Source organism: Bactrocera latifrons, unplaced genomic scaffold (assembly GCF_001853355.1).
Source record: "Bactrocera latifrons isolate USDA-ARS-PBARC rearing strain unplaced genomic scaffold, ASM185335v1 scaffold_27, whole genome shotgun sequence".
Classification (NCBI taxonomy): Eukaryota; Metazoa; Arthropoda; class Insecta; order Diptera; family Tephritidae; genus Bactrocera; species Bactrocera latifrons.
This window is the reverse complement of record NW_017536296.1, coordinates 1,661,387-1,680,645: the sequence shown is the minus strand read 5'-3', so window position 1 is coordinate 1,680,645 and position 19,259 is coordinate 1,661,387. Positions and strand designations below refer to the sequence as shown.

Genomic DNA, 19,259 nt, shown 5'->3' with positions numbered 1-19,259 from the left:
ATTTCTGTTTTAGTTTGGAAAATGTTGTTATACTTTTATAAAAATAATATAAATCAAAATAAAATTGTGATATGAATTTGAAATAAAACGGCGATATGCTTCACCTAGGTGGTAAAAACGAATTTTAATTAAAAAAAAAATTTAGTTATGAAATAAAAAACATAATAATATTGTTGAGGTGTGAAAGAGAAATAATACTTTTGAATTATAAATGAGAAATATCTTACTTTTAATTATTTTTAGTGTTTTTTTCTGCTCGCTTAAAACTATTAAATACCACATTAAAACCACAAAATTGCAAACAAAATTTACCTTTGTTTTCTAACGTCAAATTTTAGCTATTCTGGAAGCATTTTCAGTATGTCGCTTTTATGCACATCGCACTATTGTCAAATATACATAAATTTTACTACCAGAAATAAATCACACAATGTTGCGTAAGGTGTACAAAATTCTCAAAAACCGTAAAACGTTGCACATTTGGATAAATTATTATTTCGAATGAGAAACAAATTTTAATTTAAATAATTTTGATTTAAATGTTAACCGTTAGTTCTTTTTTCAAAGCATTTGCTAGACTTTTTTAAAGAAAAGTTTATATATATTTAGGTATTTTAAGCACTTAAGACTTATTTTTATAAACTTTCAATTTKATCCAACTTTAACACTTTTGAGCTGTTCTCCACCGAACTGTGGTCCTAAGCCGACCGTGACATTTGTACGAATGCAAAAATGCCCATTGGATTGTCCGCTTTTATAGTCGAAACTGGCGACGACAGCAAGGTTGAATAGTGGCGACAAGTGGTTGCAATGCTCAACACTTAACACATTTGCTGCATGCAACACAATGTAACGCATACAAGCATACAGAAATCATAAATGTACATATATGTATATATGTTTGTATGTGACGGCATCAATGAATGTGTATAACAGTAACATACATGCAAACGATAGCAAGTATGGCATGTACTCTAAATTAACCAGTACATATATAAGCACATATTTCTATATGTATGTACAGTTCAGCAGTGCTAATACCACAATGGTCCGGTAAACTATGAAACAGGTGGTAAATGATGCGCAAGCGCAACACTTTTTTGAGTTTAATTAACACATCAATTCACWCACACAAACACATATGCACAAGGGGTGAAGATCCTTCATTGGGGATGGTGAATTGTTGAAAGCTCACAAACGGACAGGAAATGTGTGCGCTTTTCTCATGTCAAGTACACATTTCCGTTATGTGCTTGTATGCATGTATTGTAAAGTCTATAAATAAGAATATATGTATATTAGCTACCATTTATGGTGGAAAGCTCGCGGTTCGTAAAGTCTGCACACATTACATGTGCATATGTACGTTTTATATTTATATTTCAGCAGTTCAATTGCAAAGGAGTTTTGAGACATATTGTATTCATAGATATACGTTATTTTTTGTTCAAATATATTTAAAATTAAGATTTTTAAGGGGTAATATCCACATRTGAATTTCAAAACTAGTTTCGGAGATACGAGCTTATTTCCAAGATTTTTTTTTATCCTAGTGAAATCGACACTGCAGATTTAAACGAGTTTTTCTCGAGACGCGATTTTCAAAGTAGGTAAGAATGTTATCTCCGAAAAGATTGGACGGTCGGTCCAACTTGAAAATTTCACATAATCTTCTTAGGTATATTAATTAGGTAGTGATCGAAAAAACCAGATTTTTTATAATAATTATCGGAAATCGGCGATGGATTCTAAACTCCTCAAAATTAATCGCCGAATACGAAGTTCATTAAATTGTCATGTTAGTATGTATGAAAAATGTGAAAAATCTCTTAAATAAAAATTTACAATCTCAAACAAAAACTATTCACAAAATCGCTTTTTTCTCACTTGTAAGGGAATATAAGATAACTGCAAAACTGATTTTTTTTTTTTTCAAAAAGAGTACCGTAAATTGTACTCTTTGGACATGCTTGATCCAACGAATTCCGATTCCACATTCATGGAGACTGTTATAACTGCCGATGAAACATGGGCTTATCCGTCTGACATGCTAGCAAGTCAACAATCATCGGAATGGAGAGAAAAAACGACACGAARCCAAAAAAAACACGCAGACAGATTTGGGAAAAGCATTTCATAATTTTCAAACAATATAAATTTTCTTTGACCCAAGCAATTTTATTGCAGATACAAAATAAACCTCCCAATAAGCAACCTTGAGATCAAAAATTTATTCCTCGTTATTTGTTTTTAATAAAAAAAATCAAAATTTTGATTGCTTCCATAACTGAAAGCTCGGAGAACCTATTCACCATCTGCCGGACTAATTTCACATCCACATTAAACTTGGATGTGTAATAGCCACAATTTTATCCACACATAARTTTTCGATATATTCAAATTATTTAAAATATGTTCAACCCCAAACAGCGATGGAGTAATGTAAACAAATAAAATCAAATCGTAAATGAAGATATCAAGGGGGTGTGCCAAACTTTTAATAAAATTTCGGGAGATATCAAAACACCGAATATGCATCCGAGTAGGCATCCGAGTAGGCATATAATGTAGATATATGTATATATGTATATTATCAGTAGTATGAGTAGCATATAATTATTTTTAAGCTATGTGACGAGCGTATGTCAAAATGTGAAAATTTTCGAATTCTCTCTATATTTTTATAACATTAGCGGCTTTCACATAATTTTCGGTTTACCGGTGCGAGAATTCTTGTCTAGCAACGCGTCTGCCATCAAGAGAGAGGACACATTCCAATAGATACTTGCAGAATTGCACATATACTATACTTGTACTGTCTGACATAGGTATGTAAACAAAAACAACTTTTCCCTGATGCGACTAATCACGCACGTAGTAACAATAAAAGTGAAATCCCAGCAGGGGTTAGCWCTCAGCGGCACCTATCTATTGCTAAGCGCCTCCAAAAGCGATTTATGGATTGTCAATTTACAGTCTCAATAAGAGCAAAAACAATTGTGTTGACGAAATACCGATGAAATTCTTTCATATGTTTTTTTTTTTTTTAAATATACATATGTATGTATGTATGTATGTATATATATATTTATTTTGATTTTTTTGTAGGTAAATTGGCTAGATGCAACGTGTATATACATATGTATATTATTTTTTGGCTTTTATGTATGTATTTGTGTACAAGCACATAGTTTTGTAGGCTCTCAGCTTGTTAAGCAGAAATGCTAAACATTCTTTATGCGTGTTGCGCTCTCTTTTCGAAAACATTTAGCCGAACTACTTCGTGAATTTTCAAAAACAAAAGCAATATCAGATACAGTGGCGCTTAAAGTAGATTTTTTGGTAATGAATGGTAGAAAATTTAAAAACATAAGAAATATTTTGTTAGGTTCTTGAATGGATAGAGTACAAGTGAGAAAAAATATTAAGGAGTTACATGGGTTTCACAAAATCGATTTTTGTTATTGTCTTATTAAATTCTAGAATACTGTCCTAAATTTTCAAGTTGATCCGAGTAATAATTTCGAAGTCACGGCCTTGAAAACTTGTACGCTTGAGGCTAGTTAGGCTAAATGCGCCATTTTTAAACGCGTCTTTTTCTTTCGAAACTGTTTTGAAGCCGGTTGGTAACCACTTTCTCGAAAACTACGCCGATCTTCATCATAAAATTTTACGCAAGTCTATGAAATACAGTTCTTTTTTTCGATTTTTTTGATTACAACTATTAGAAAAAAAATTTGCGAAATTTTCACTGAAATTTAAATTTTTTTTTTTTGAAAAAATTTCTGCCTAAAGTCCAATTTTCAGTATTTTTTCTCTTTTGTCCAAGTTTTAAGTTAAGGTTTTAACTAAACCACGTAACTTTTTTCACTTTAGATGAACATGTAAAGAGTTATCCTGCCAACATGGGCGTACCTTTTTTCCGAGGGGTCACCGGAAATGGTGRTGCAATGGCCGAGTTTAAATTTTTTTTTCCAAAAACTTCAGAATTTCTTGGTTAATAGTGTATAGTATGTTTGTAACAATAAAAAATTCTAATAAAATGATTCATTTTTTATATGACAGAAAAAAAATGTAAAAAGGCTGTTTGTTACCCGAGAAAACCCATGTAACCTCTTAAAAACTTTAGTTCGAGGCTTTGAACAAAATCGGTATAGTTTTTTTTTTTACACACTTTTTCTGAAACTGTAATTAATGCAATTTAACCATTTTGTAGTCTCAATAACACTTTCTCTTCCACTTGTTTGAGCCGCCGGTTTTTGAAACAATGGTCATTAGAAGTTTTTTACAAACGTATCTTCTATCATGACAACTACATTCGTGTAAAACTTTCTGGCATAAACAAGTAAAAAAAAACTCAAAAGAAGTTCGGGAATTTTTCAGTTATTTCTCACTTTATATTAGAGGTCAATTTCTACACCGAAAAGTGAGGTTAAGTTAGTGATAAAGTTACATTTGACCATAAATAGGCTTTTATACAAGTTTAGTGGTCAAATCGAATTATTAAAAAGAAATTTAAAGTTATCAAAAAAAGTATACCATTGTACCGCTATTCAATCCTGTGCGCTGCAATAACGGCACGATCGTGTGGACGAAGCGATTGAGCGCCCAGTCTGAAATGAGAATTGCACCGCAACGGTAATTCGATAAAATACGCGCTGCCAGCAGTGAACAGCGTATAATATTCAATTATATTATTCGAGTACCTCGCCTGCCGTATTTAGTTAAAAATAGAAAATCGACGAATTTTTACCTAATGAAAAAATGTAAAAAATGCCGAATTGGACCAATAAAATTTTAAATTTTTCACCCGATTATTAACTGAAGTGCTAAAGTTGTGCGAAAATGCTCTCAAATATGTAATAAACTGTTTGAGAATTTGTTGCAGAAAGTATTTATAATTTTTACATAAGTGGCTCGCAACGCGAAAAAAAATAATAAGTACAAAATAGCTAATTTTGAATGTGAGTGAAAAACGAAGGTGTTCAAGTTGTTTGATTTTCATATAATGCAAGCAGACGATGCACCGACCACAAAACGGGATGATGCCAGACCACAACAACAACAGAAATCATCTCAAATTGGAARAAAAGGACACAACGAATTTACATAAATATGTGTACATATGCTCGTTCAATGGTGAAAGTTTACAGAATTAGCTTGGCTGGAATTGTTTTATTGGCAAAATGGCCACCTTTYGGCACACGAAAAGATATATTAATCAATCGCTTGATGGGCTTTTACTTGTAAACAAATCAAATGCGAATTTTTCACCATTCGAAATGTGTTTTTTCTCATTATTTCTTTTCGRCAATTTTTTTGGGTTGTGGAATTTTCGCAAACAAACAATTAGACAAATTCAATAAGCCTATATTATATACTATATATATTCATGAGCATAGAATTTTTGTTTCTGTTTTGAAAGAGAAAAAATTTAACCACATGTCTGGCACGCACGTAATATCTCTCTCTCTCTCTGTCGATTTATTGAAATACGCGCATTTTTGTATATTTAAATGTTATCAACGGCAATAGCGTTGYGRCCAAGAGATTAGTTTYGTCTTAGGTTTTTATTTCGTGTCARTTAAATATCACAAATCTTTTGAAATTKGAATCTGGCAGCAACTAGGCATTGTTTATACTCGTATGCATATTTTACATATCCACCCTAAAGCCATGAACAACTGTAAAATCTGCTAATAWATACAAGACACATCCAATTATTAAGAATTTAATGATTTAAATTATCATTTACTSGAATCCATTTTTACTACAGACTATGAAAAATACATATAATGTACAAATTCACAAAAGTAATTTACGCACTCTTTCTAAGAATAAATTTCATAAACTTTCCAACAGCTTCTAAGCAATTCCAAAAATTATTTTTGTTAGCAAAATTTGTTTAGCTATAACACTAAAATATTTACAAGAAATTGTCTATTTCATAACAATGGAAATAGCTGTTGTTTATATGTATCTATTACTTCCTCGAAATACAATTAAATACGAAAGCCTTGAAACCGATGAACTTGAATTGAATACAATTTTCGAAGTAATTTCAAGAAGATATTGAATATTTRATTGATTATTTGTTTTAGTATAAATTTCTTTAAAAATGAAAATGTATTTATCAGCTAATCAAATTTGACACCGACTGTAAAAAAAGCTTTCATTTCAGGTAATACGTATATTTATTATCGCCTTCAAAATAAGCTTCAGAGGTAATATAAACATGACAAAGCATAATCCAATTTTCTATACACGTGTTTTAAGTCTCGGCTAAGATGATCTTTAGTGCATAAAGAGGATTTCCATTTTTTCGGTTTCGGCTAATTTAGCGTGCGCCGTCTGCAAGATTGTTAGACAGTTTCTCTGCCTTATTAATAAAGCTATGTCTCAGCACCAGCTATATAATTTGATGAATACAGGATCCTCATATAGGTTGTGAAGCATCTCTTTTGCGACCTCTATTCGATGTCATTTTTACAAAATATCCAAGTCTTTCAATAATATTTTATCATAARCACGCTTTAGAACAAAAACATTAGCCAAAATGTGTTCGAGTTGATCTGTAAGAGAAACTAACATGACGATTGTCAAGTACTCTTCCTTTAAAATTTTCGATAATATCGTCATCAACTACGATGGATGGATGGACGACTCCCATGAAGTAGTTTTCGACGAATTCAGGACCTTCTCTGAAGGCTTTGTCCCACTCAAATGCTTGTATTCGTGATGAAGTAGACTCCTCAGACACTTCTGCAACATTTTCAGTTCATTTAGGAAAAATTTTTATCGACTCAATTTGCGCACGAAGTTTATACAAACTAGTCCGCGACAAATTGGATTGGGAAATGGTTTAAATATTTGCACTTGACCTATCTCAACAAATCTTCTTTCAAACTTATGGAATACTGTCTCCAATGGAAAAATGGCAAAAAGTGTTCGACCAAAATGGTACATTGCTGGATTTGAAGTTACACGGTTGAAAAAAAATTTACATAGTAGTAACTGGGAAATCCCCTTATGATACCGACTTTAGTCCAGTTCATCGCAAACAATTGCGCCTCTTATCAAGTAGCGACGAATGATTATGGAGCTACATATGTAAATATTTTTTCCTTATTTCTATTCTAATTTTTCTGTTCTTAGTTCTGAATTAACAGATTTCTTTTGTTTTTTGCTTAATCTGTAAATTTTTCACCTGTATGAATTATGTATTTTAAGTTGTAATGCTCAATAAAATGCCATATGAACATACAATTTGTATGCGTATCTGAAATTTTATAGTTTCCAACATTTTTTACACGGCTTTTCGAAGTAAATATAGTTCTTGATTTCACTTTACACGTCTTTTTCAGATGTCATGGAATGTATCCCCCATTTTACTATAGGAAACGCCTCTTTTTTTACACTGATTTCTGAGGAACGTATCTACCGTGTAAAAAAAGAGTTGGGTGTACTTAATATGTTGATGCCCATTCCCCTATTAACAATGATTTCTTTTTAGTAAAATTGGTCCAAATATTATATTGTTAAATCGATAATTTCTCATAAGTCTTCCCCAATATTGAGCAAAGTTAATACAAACCTCTATCTTGAGGGTGTTAAAAATAAATAAAGGCAATGCACTAACTTCATATACTATGTACATATTCCATAAAACTCTCAATGAAAATCTGAAGCCCAAATGATAGCCATATGAAATTGGCCTACACAGATAATTTAATATCCGTGTCTTCATATGACTTCCCATCGAAAGTTCTGAATGCGAAATAAATAATTTGGCTTGCAACTTATGTTATAACTACATACTACATACATATAATACGATGTTACTCATACGCCCTGTACACCACCTTTATTTATATGAATATAAACATTCGTAATTAGTGCACGTTTATTCGTATCTCTTGACAGATTTCTTAAAGTTCGTAGAAAAGTTACTCATAAAAAATAATGTATTCTGAAAATTAATATAAACAAAAGTTTAAACATTTTTCATTGAGTTGTTGTAGAACTATATTTCGACACCTAAAATGTAAAACAATTTACCAACAAACAATTAGAAATAGCGAACTGCATATTAATTCTATTCATTATGGTATACGATTTCAATTATTTGTGTTTAATTTTTGGGWATCGCTTTAAAATTTCGTGGCTTAAAAAATATCTAAACAATTAAGGTTAACTTCAAYTCTATCTAAGCAATAATACATATACACAGGTGCATGTATTATATATAGGTGTATGTACAATAATTAAAGGGAATTTCAGAATTAAAATTTCGCGTGTTTGGATAAAAATGAAGTTCGTGAATGCTTGGCCAAAAACAATACCGTAACGTTGACCAGCCTACATACTCGCCAGACTAMATGTGATCTTTTCCTATTTCCGAAAATGAAAACAGCCTATCTATGTTATGCTTGTACAGATAATTTTAACAGCGCATCGCTGAAAGTGTCAAAGAAGTGTTTCGGCGATTGTATATACATATATATACCGTATATGTATAACCAAAACTGAAACATAAMCTGCCATAGATTTTCATAAAAGGAAAAAATCTTGCTGATTCTTTCTTCAGACATTGTTTGGTATACACAAGCTTCAAGTGGAATTAAGGTTAAGGAAAAAAATATGATAATGMAAAAATTCATATCAAAATTTCAAAACAATATCTCAGGAAGTATGTGACTAGTTCACGATTTTGAATTTAAGTGACTAGTGACAGGCAGGTAGACCTGACTAAATCGGCTCGGCTGTTTACGCCTATCATTTATATATTTACATACATATATAGTATATTTTATAGAGTCTCCCACGTTAACTTCTCGGTATTRAAAAATTCGTCGCACACTTAATAGCTAAGATTGCCTGTTCGGGGTATAAAAAAGCGATTACGAAAAAATTGTGACAAATTTATGGCTTTTCTTTCAGGAAGAGCACAAAGTAAATTAATCAACCGTAAATCGCTTGCAACATTTAAATAAAAATCAAAGAACTCTTGACATGAGTACAAAGACACAAAAATAATTATACAAGTGCCCATAGCACATTGTGAATCTAGCATATGTATGTATGTATATAGTATCAGTATATACACATGCTCGTACGCCTGCACAGATCAGCTTAAGTGAGCAAACATTTTCGATTTCCGTATGTTACTTGATGCAACAAAACGAATAAATACCCACCCACGCACCATCTGCTATATATTCATATATTTGGTATATAAATATATGTACATACGCGTGCACATATTTATTCTCATGTCAGTACATATACATACATCAAGCACGAATTATAATTTACTTTACTAATAAAAGCGCTGCAGCACAGACCCTAGCGCCTGCCATCGATCGATGCAGCGCCGAATCRTTTATAGGCTAAAAATAAAAGCTAGCCGGCTGGCTGCAGCATGTCATCGACTGCTTGCCGACAGCAGMGTCTGCCGCTAGCTGCAACATTGCTTTCTTTACAATAGCCAAATGGTGTGTTGACGATGATCTTGCTGATTTYGCTATATATACCGTTGGTTGAATGTGTTGAACGCGTTCACACTCCATATCACGGCTATAAAATTTACTTTAAACAGTCGTCCGTTATGCACCAACGTTGCAATCGCTTAACGCAGCAAATAATCAGAATTTCAGTTGTATTGACTTGGTGCGGACGTTGCTGAAAACCCTTATTTACAAGCAGAATCAAGATCGCAAGCTTTATTTGTGTTTACATACGAGCACATTACAGTAAAATATATTTTTTTTCGTGAATCTGTAGTAAATGAAATATTTGTATTTAAATACACGAAAGTATTTTCGCTATGCCACTGAGTGTTTCATTCTAGGTGCATAACGGTGTCAGGGACTCGCGTGKTAAGCATACACACAGCCGAAATGCCTTGATGAGCAGTCACTGTCCGAACACTCGTCTCTGAATTCGTAACGCAAACGCACGGTGACGAAATGTTTCAAAATCAACCGACTACAACAACAATATTTCGACGTTCGCAGTCATTATTTTCACCGCTTCAGTGATAGAATAGTTGACTTACGCTGCATATGTATATATAGTACTGTATATTTATGTTTATTCAGAAAATTCATGGATTTATTTGTTCAAGTTTTTTCTGTGCAAAAAGTGCGAGAAATAGCGTAAACATTTGGCGCGTGTTTTATATCAAAACAAAACAACACGAGTTGGTAATTTGGTGAAAAACGAATTACTATTCGTACTTGTAAAACCAAACATACATAATATCGACAGCACCAATACAAACAAACTAACGGTATGCATATTAGTTAGCGCCTAAAACATTTAGTGCCAATTAATCGATTATCGTAAGGTATTCCAAATGTGACTGAGAAGCGCCAAATTCAGTGAACTAGTGTAGAATTCGTAATATTTAAAAAATAACGGTGGTTCAATGGCTCTTATGTGTATATGTGTTTATGAATAAGCCAAAAAATAAGTTAACGCTCATGATACACACCGATTGGCACAATTATCTGGCACACATTCGATAGTATATAACGTAATAATGTCGAAGAGACCTCGAGGGAACATACACAAGATTCGAGAATTCGAATTGGAAAAGGTAAGTTCATTGCTAAATTTAAAAATAAATAATTATGTTTACTCTTAAAGCGTTAGGTCAGTGCAAAACTTAAAAAATTAAAATTTATTCTGAGCTCTCTCATACCATCTTAGTGGTAAAATTTAATGTCTCTGGCGAGTTTAGTTATTGATTTATCGCGCGTTTAATGGTTTTTAACAGTACCGTTGTATAAGGAGGGAGCGAGGTCATCTTCCGATTTCATCCATTTTAACACTGTAGTGTAGCTTAAGTGGTTTAGGAGGCATGTACATTAAACTTGTTAAAGGGGGCGGCACGATCAAGTTTTCTCGTCATCCTGATCACTTATACCAAAGTAATTGGACTTTTTGAATCTAGCGCCTCCTGGTGGCGGCATCTATATGTACTGGTGCGTTAGAATCTCCTTGAATCTTTTTCGATTATCCAGTGAGAATTGCATGCCATTTCATTGATTGGAAGTGAAGTTATTGCGTTTTAAGTGTCAGTATGTTTGTCTTGTCGGTGCGAAAATGAGCTTCGAACAAAGAACCAACCATAAATTTTGTTTTAAAATTGGTAAAACTTTTACCGAAACGTTTCAATTGATAAAACAAGATTATGGTGATGATTGCCCATCCCGTAGCACGTAGTCCACGAGTGGTTTCAACGTTTTCAAAGTGGTCGTGAAGACATAAATGACGATCAACATGTGGGCCAATCAATATCCTTTATCACCGGAAATTCCACCGAAACTGCGTGTAAATTCATCAAAAATCAGCTGAAATCATAATTGAAATTTATGGAAGTGGAATTGAACATCTCCGAAACATCGATTTATCGCATTTTGACCGAACATTTGGACTTACGAAAGGTGTGTGCACGGTTTGTTCCGCACACATTGCCTGACGACCAAAAATAGCTCAGAATCCAACATTCGAAGGACGGTTATTTGACCAAACATCATATTTTAACCATTAACCACTCCCCGTATTCACCTGATATGGTACAGTGCGACTTCTTCCTTTTCGGAAAAATGCATTTGCGAGTGAAAGGAAATCGTTATGCAGAGGCAGTTCGAAAGGCTTGCACCGACTTGATGGCGGCCACACCGGCCAACGAGCTGAAACACTCGTTCGACATGCTTTGGGACCGTGCAAAAAGCTGTATTGAAGCAGAAGGAGACTATTTTGAATAAAATTAATTGATTTGTTCTGTTTTTTTTTTTAAGTCCTGTTCACTTTTGAGAAGTGACTATGCCGAACACGGTAGCTGAACGATGACTCCCGTTTGTTGTTTAGCAAAAAGATCAGTTACAATCATGATAGAGCATGAAAAAATGCATGAAATTCGTTCTGCCCACAAATACGGTCGTTTACGCTAAAACGCTTCAGGTAGACGTTTCAAAACCGTGGAACGATTTTATTGTGATCCACACCACGTTAATCAAAGAAAATGATGAACGTTGATATATTTTTTTTTTTTAGACTCATTTTGGTACGTGTAATGCATCCATTATGCGTTTGATAAATATAGGGTTCTCAGATACTTTGCCAGGATCTCTCTTGCGTTTACTTCTCGACCTCGTTTTTACAATGAATTAAGGTCTTTTGGCATGAGTACAAATAGCGTTGACACGCTTCATACCCGAAACTTTAACCAAACTATTGTTGAGGTGATCCATAAGAGATGCTTAGATCGTATGTTATGCCTATGATGATAACACGATAAATTTCAAACACTTTTTCTTTATCTTTTTCGATGTTATCGTCATTAACAGAGCTGAATGAACTACTCGCGAATTGAATTCGTTGTGAAAGACAAATACTTGTATTCGTAATAAATTAAACTCCCCCAAACACTTCTTCAACAATCAACGTTTTCGTAGTCATGATTCCATCATCCGACAAACTTTTTGCGACAAAAATAAACGGGCGTCAAGCAAACACTACTTGGCATATGGATATTAAATTTTAAACCCTGAAATTGCCTCATCGTTAAAAAAATTTTGGCTCGAAAACGCATCTTCTTGGAACTTTCCAAGAGCGAAGCGATCTCTTGGGAAGGCCGAGCGACTGCAGTTCTTGTACAAGCAGTATTTTGTATGTTTTTCAATTGAACGACGTAAAATGCACCAAGTAATTCCAAACGTCAGTCGGAGTTGCTGTGAACGGCGCCGAATCGACTCTCCATGGTCTTCGTGTACACTCTCAGCTACTGCTGCTATATTTTCTTCACTGCTTGCTGGAAGTGGTCTATTCGGTAGCATAGTAGCTGGATCTCAAGATGGGTGATGGTGCTGTGAATAGTACGCACAGTAGACCGATTACGTTGACCATTAGTTGAGCGAAGGGCGCAAAGCACATTCTTTACAGAACGAGAAATTCCGTAATACAGTTGAACGATTTGTAAACGTTCTTCAGTCATAAATCTTTCCATGCTGAAATTTCAAATAATACTGAACAAAAATAACATGTAAAATGGCTTGTCACGACTCATGCGTGATCTGTCAAAAAGATGCTATTGACAAAAACACCTCTACTTGGATCACCTGTTATGATTAGGCACAATAGAGCAGTCAGAATAATATGTGAAATCGGAAGCCTACTTTAACACTTTGTGCACTGACAATTTACAACTAATAAGGGTGGGTTGGGCATTACTGCTAACATTTATCATAAAGAAAGTTTAAATTGCTTAAACTTTTTTATAAAAAATATTTTTATTTTGAAAATCGTATGCTTAAAATCCATTAAATACATATGGTTACGAGAATTAAATTAAACTTTTGACAGAGTGTGAACTATCGCTGTCATTAGCTTCTCTAGATAAAACTAACCTCTGAAYTATTATATTATATTATTGATATATAGTATTAATCGATTAATGAGTCAAAACTGTGAAATCTTATTGTAAGCAAATTTCGAATACCGTAGTTTCAAAAAATCGAAGTAATGAACAGTTGCACCAAAATTATATACATTTACATATGTACTACTACAAAAATTATACATACACATATACATATATAAATATAAACATACCGACAATGTCGTAATAAATAGACGAAAACATACAATGACAGACAAAATATTTTGGCACAAAGCCAAAGAGAAATTTTTCGGCGGCAAGCAAATGATCATCGAATGCGTCGCACTTTCAAATCTATTTTTTTTTTTTTATTTNTTTTTTTTTTTTATTTTTTTTTGTTTAATACCTTAATCAATTTTCTTTTGTTATGGAAGAGAATCCCAAAAAATTAAGAATGAGTGTTAAAACCACAAGTGCAACCACAGAATTGGGTGCGATAAATAATCGATTAGCTCGCAACTATTCCGCAATTAAATAATTAAATGCTGAAGCGATTTATGCGAAATTTTATTGATGACTATACATTAGAGTGGGTTGATTGACAGGAAACCAAATCGAAAAGTTCTACAGATCATTAAGAACAACTTTGCTTAAGACAAAGACCTTTGAACTATGCGTCTAAAACCGGTTTCAAGACAGCGATTTTTAAAGCGAAATTTAGATTCGTCATGTGATAAAGTTGTCCGATCTGGCCGATTTTGTAGCAAACATGGACCTCAGATTCATAGTTGTTGTTGTTGGAACAGGTATCTAATCGAGTTAAGATGGTAAGGATTAAATAAGTTGCCATCGACGTCATCCAACGTTAGGACCACGAAACGTCCTGCTTCGACGGGGTCGGACCAAAGAGAGAAGGTTGTCAGATATATAGGGCTAACAGGGCATGCAAAGAGGTGGCCAGTGTTATGCTGAGACTCATTGCACAATGGACATATGTATGTTGTGTCAGGGTGTATTCTGGAGAAGTAGGAGTTTAACCTGCTACAGGATCCATAACGAAACTGTGCAGTAGTCACTCTCGATTCTCGGGGCAAATTGAGTTGTTCGTCTACAATGGATGGTAGTTTGACTTCAAGTACACCATTCACTGAGATTGACAGTGGCCCTTACATTAGGATAGAGTCTATAGTCAAACTGCTTACTTTCGACAACATTCTAAAATATTTGGTCAGATGGAAAAACCTAGATAAAATAAGTCTAAGTCATGGCGAAAGCTGGAAAATAGTCTATATAATGACGATATGAAACACTGTAAAGCAAATAGTCTTTTTCAGGAATAGCCGTCAAGGCTTTCTTCTATTTGGGTCTTATCTCCGCAATTGTGTCAAAACGGCGTGTCGCATTGACCTTTTGAGTTAGTTTAATATTTAGAAGTCGTCCGCAGTTAAATACGGTGGTAGCGGAACGATATGTGTCTGTCATATTTTGAAGTACGATTTGTCCTTTATTTCAAAATAGCCCTCTGTTTCGGCGATCACCTCTTGATTCGACGAAAATTTCTTCCCTTTTGCTATCTGAGAATAAGAAATAGCCGTTGTGTGTCTAATATTTAGAGGTTTAATACCCGATTATAAAAGATGAAATCACTTTACTTTCGGCCAAACTTTGCTTCAAAGGCATTTGGGTTTACGTAGATGAAATTAGAATTACTTTGCCAGAAGAACTATTTCTATAACACCTAAGGCTCGGATTGCAAAAACTGAGAGAAGTATATCATAGCAGGCAAAGTTCATACATATGTCTCAAGACATGGGCTGCAATCAGGTTTCAGACGCTCGTTATATCCAAAATAGTGTTTAACCAAAATGTCTTATTCGGAATTTGTCAACATAATCTTCTTGGTGTTTATTTTAAGCTTCTATAAAGTTAAATTTTTATAAAGTTAAGTTTCTATTAAGTGTTTTGTAATTAAACTTAGATACTTACTCGCAAATTGTATGTATTTATGATCCATGCCTTCTATGTTGTAGATCCATTTAGTCGATGAATTTGATATTTTACAAATTGTGGGTGAAGGATGGTTTGGAAAGATATTACTGGTCGAACATCGTGGCTCTCAAACCGAAATGGTATTGAAAGCCGTGCCAAAACCCTATGTCTCAATACGTGACTTCTTTCGGGAATTCCATTATGGACTGCATCTGGGTATACACAGAAATATAGTGACCACATATGACGTAGCCTTCGAGACGGCCGGTTTCTATATATTCACACAAGAGTATGCGCCACTAGGTAAGCAACGAATCTAACATTGCTAATGTAAATTTTGTCTATTTTATATATTTTTTGGTTCTCATCAACGCACTGAAGGTGATCTCACATCAAATATGGCCGACACGGGTGTCGGTGAAGAGTACACAAAACGAGTGGCTAAACAAATTGGCGCTGCGCTGGACTATATGCACTCAAAGTAAGTAATACCCTATTGCCATAAGAAGAAGAAGTTAAAAACGAGCTTCTGTCCTACCAAACAGAGACATTGTACATCGGGATGTGAAGCTGGATAACGTGCTCATATATCGTTCGGATTTCACGCGCGTTAAGATTTGTGATTTCGGCGAATCATATCAGGCGGGCACGATTGTGGAGCGACGCAACGAATGGTTACCTTACAGCCCACCGGAAGTATTAGAAATTAAACCGGAAGGCACCTACACGTAAGTGAGCTGTTATATATAGATATTTTTCCGTATGTAATTTCTTGTTTCTCATATTCTTCGTACAGAGCCGAACCCAGTCACGATGTTTGGCAATTCGGTATTGTCATCTTTGTCTGTCTAACTGGTTGTTTACCTTGGCAGAAGGCCGCCTCAGATGATCCGCGTTATGTACGTTACTTGGCCTGGTTTGGCGCCAATATTCTGCCCATGCGTCGTACACCGAAACTCTTTAAGTTGATCACTTCACGCGCTCAGCGCATGTTCAAGCGATTCTTAGATCCACGCGCCGAACGACGACCGAAGAATTTAACAGATTTATCAAAGTTCCTTGATGATCGTTGGTTGACTAAAACAGCCGAAAAAGAAATGGCCGAATATGAAACCGATGAATTATGTCCATCCATGTATTCCTTCCACAGCAGCCCCGATGAAAAGCATCGATTGCTGCACACGCTGGCCAACTGTGGCTTAGAAACGAATGTCGATAGGCAATCGAAGAAGAATCGTATCAAAGATTGGATCGAAGCTTCGGTCATAACGGAAGAGGACGAAGTAAGTAGTTTGAGGAACACATTTCAAAGGAATGTAGATATATTTTTTAATAGTAACTGCTTTGCGCTCGAACCCAAACATTATACCATTGTGTTATGCCTTTTTTCACAAAGCCAACTCTGCTCTTATTTTTACAGGAGGAACTGGAAGATAACTCACCCTCCTCATCAGTTTCTCGTGAACCGGTCGCTGGGCACATATCTTCCATACGCCATACTTTAGAGCAGACCAAAGCCATCAACACCACACTTAAAGATGCTGCACAAAAACATTTCGATCCGCGCACAGGTGCGCTCCAAGAAGGTCCCAGCGAAATGGGCGGTATCACGCAGACACAGCAAAAATCGTACAACGCTTCCAACGGCAACATATCCACCATGAATCATGGTGATAGTCTTTGCGGAAGTCTATTGACGTTGAGCTCGCGTCCAGATCTACTAGAAAGTCACTTAGAAATATATAATTCTGAATTAAATTTAAATCGTTTAGGTGAGCATAATAATTCTGCTCAATTCCACGGGCATAATCAGTCGCTTAGTAGCAGCAATTTACTTATGGTTGATTACGGTACAGCTTCTAAGGAAGGCGCCAACAACAATTTGTCTAAGAAGTCGATAGGCATAGACACTTATGGTCTGCCAAATGAATATCGAAAGAGCGCATTGAAAAGAACTAAATCTGATTCCGTAAAAACTGTTATGTTCGCTAGCATGCCTGCTATCAACGATAGCGATGCTTATGCTGCTGCCGGACTGAAATTGCCGCCAAAACAAACGCTAAACAATGCTAATACTAATCAAAAGCTAACCAGTGCTAATGCGCCCACTGACAACTATTTCACTAAAAATGCCAATAATACTAATGATAGTCATGTGACCACAGGAAACGGTGACACAGCAAAGGGGAATTCCTCTGTGACCTTAACGGGACTTGCTAATGCCTTTCATTCACTCGCCTCCATCACGTTGCCGAAGTCAGGCACTCCAGATCGGCAACAGCAGCAGCAACAACAGCAGGCACAACAACAGCAAGAACAACATCGACAACAACAACAACAACAACTGCAGCAACAACTTAGACAACAACAATTCGCCACATATTATATGAAACAACAAGAAAATGATTCCTCAATCAGGGATAGCGCTTACGGTTCAGCCGAGGTCAGTGAGGGGCCGTCAAGAACAGTTAGCACTGCTTCAATGAAACCACAATACAATGGAAATTCCAACCAATACAATGGACAGCAAGCACAATTTTCCAATCATGCACGTGCTATGAGTCCCGATGCACGCCAACGTCCGCCAGAAAGCCAGCAGATATATAGAGGTGCGCGCACGGGCAGCTTGAAAGATTCGGCGTACGACAGGATAACAGTTACTAATAACAACAGAAATCGTAGATAAAGTGTTTAAAGCTTGTAGAGATATCCATTTAAAGGAAAGTGATACCATTGATACATACATACATAAATATGTCTAGTTTTATAGTCCGCTCTTCGTCTTTACCATTGTTAAATTTCCCATTTTTTAAACCTAAATATAAAGCCATAATAAATACGTACATACATATTACATGTATAAAAACACAACTTTTTTAATTGGAAAAAAAATGGTTTATATAGGAAGTTATCGGATATGTGGAGCTAGTCAACGACCTTTTTCTCCTATTTTTCCGTTGTGCTTATACCCAAACAGTATTTTCCAAAAATAAGTTAAAACAGATGGTCAAGTACTTTCGAATTAGAAAAATAACCAATGATAATGTCCAAAAAATTTGGTATTATATTTGAACTAGTATGTGAATATTCCAAAAGAATTTAATCGTTTTTGCTCAATTGACAGCGCCATCTATCGGTAGCAGGGTTGCCAATTTATAAATTGCATTTAAAATAAAATTTTCATTTTTTTATGTGGAAAACCTATTTTTTAATCTCCAACAAAAAAAAATTAAAAGTTAATTCAGGTTTTTCGAGATACAAAAAATTAAAATTTGATTTTTTAATTGAATAGTAAAAATAGAAATTTAAATTTTTAATCCCAAAATCAGGGCTAAAAATATAAAAAATATAGATCGTTTGAATGTATAAACTTTCCATCCGCAGATCTAGATTGTTGAATATGATGATTCTGTCGATTACAGATGAATACCTCGAGTTGAAGCGAGAATCGAGTATGACCTATGCGCGGCTTCGTTAGCAGGGACTCGCATGACACTAACCATCTCTTTGCACGCCTGCTAACCCTCTGTTTATGATCAGACTCTGTCGAAACAGCGCGCTTCCTGTTGGATGACCTCGATGACAACAATGTTATCCTTACCATCATAATTAATATAACGCCCTAAAATCAAGCTAGAATTCAAGTTATTTCTAATTTATTCTAAAATTATCGAATCAAACGCAAACATCTTTTCCCGAAACTGAATATTTTTTGGCCCCCAACACGACTGAACTTTTTTTTTTTGAATCCGACTTTATTTCTCATAATCTCAATCTAGAGAGCTGTATTTTTTGAAACGGCCTTCGAACATTGCTATTTCAATTTGAACTATTTATTTGCATAAAATCTTTCTCCGGCGAAAAACTTCTATAGTTTGCAGAA

The 19,259-nt window shown here is 34.8% G+C and overlaps 2 protein-coding genes across 4 annotated transcripts in view; one reads left to right on the top strand and one right to left on the bottom strand.

Moving 5' to 3' along the window:
- The window catches only part of LOC108969953 (sodium-dependent dopamine transporter), a 20,648-nt gene extending 20,228 nt beyond the window's left edge, over positions 1 to 420 (bottom strand). Inside the window, exon 1 of the mRNA XM_018935008.1 lies at positions 313 to 420. The gene's annotated coding sequence lies outside the window, so the exon portion shown is untranslated. The remainder of the gene's footprint in view (positions 1 to 312) is intronic.
- Positions 421 to 4,773: 4,353 nt separating this feature from the next.
- Positions 4,774 to 18,230, top strand: LOC108969952 (CBL-interacting serine/threonine-protein kinase 20). 3 transcript variants are annotated; one of them, XM_018935003.1, is made up of 7 exons: positions 4,774 to 4,964; positions 10,127 to 10,600; positions 15,418 to 15,679; positions 15,758 to 15,857; positions 15,922 to 16,104; positions 16,173 to 16,659; positions 16,797 to 18,230. In XM_018935003.1, exons 2-7 carry the CDS (start codon positions 10,544 to 10,546, stop codon positions 18,060 to 18,062), a joined length of 2,355 nt encoding a protein of 784 aa, XP_018790548.1. In that variant the 5' UTR covers positions 4,774 to 4,964; positions 10,127 to 10,543; the 3' UTR covers positions 18,063 to 18,230. The 3 variants fall into 3 exon arrangements, with proteins under 3 accessions (XP_018790548.1, XP_018790550.1, XP_018790549.1); XM_018935005.1 differs by lacking the exon at positions 4,774 to 4,964 and having other exon boundaries at positions 9,170 to 10,600; positions 16,797 to 17,148; positions 17,542 to 18,230; XM_018935004.1 differs by lacking the exons at positions 4,774 to 4,964; positions 10,127 to 10,600 and having other exon boundaries at positions 15,575 to 15,665.
- The last annotated feature ends 1,029 nt before the right edge of the window (positions 18,231 to 19,259 follow it).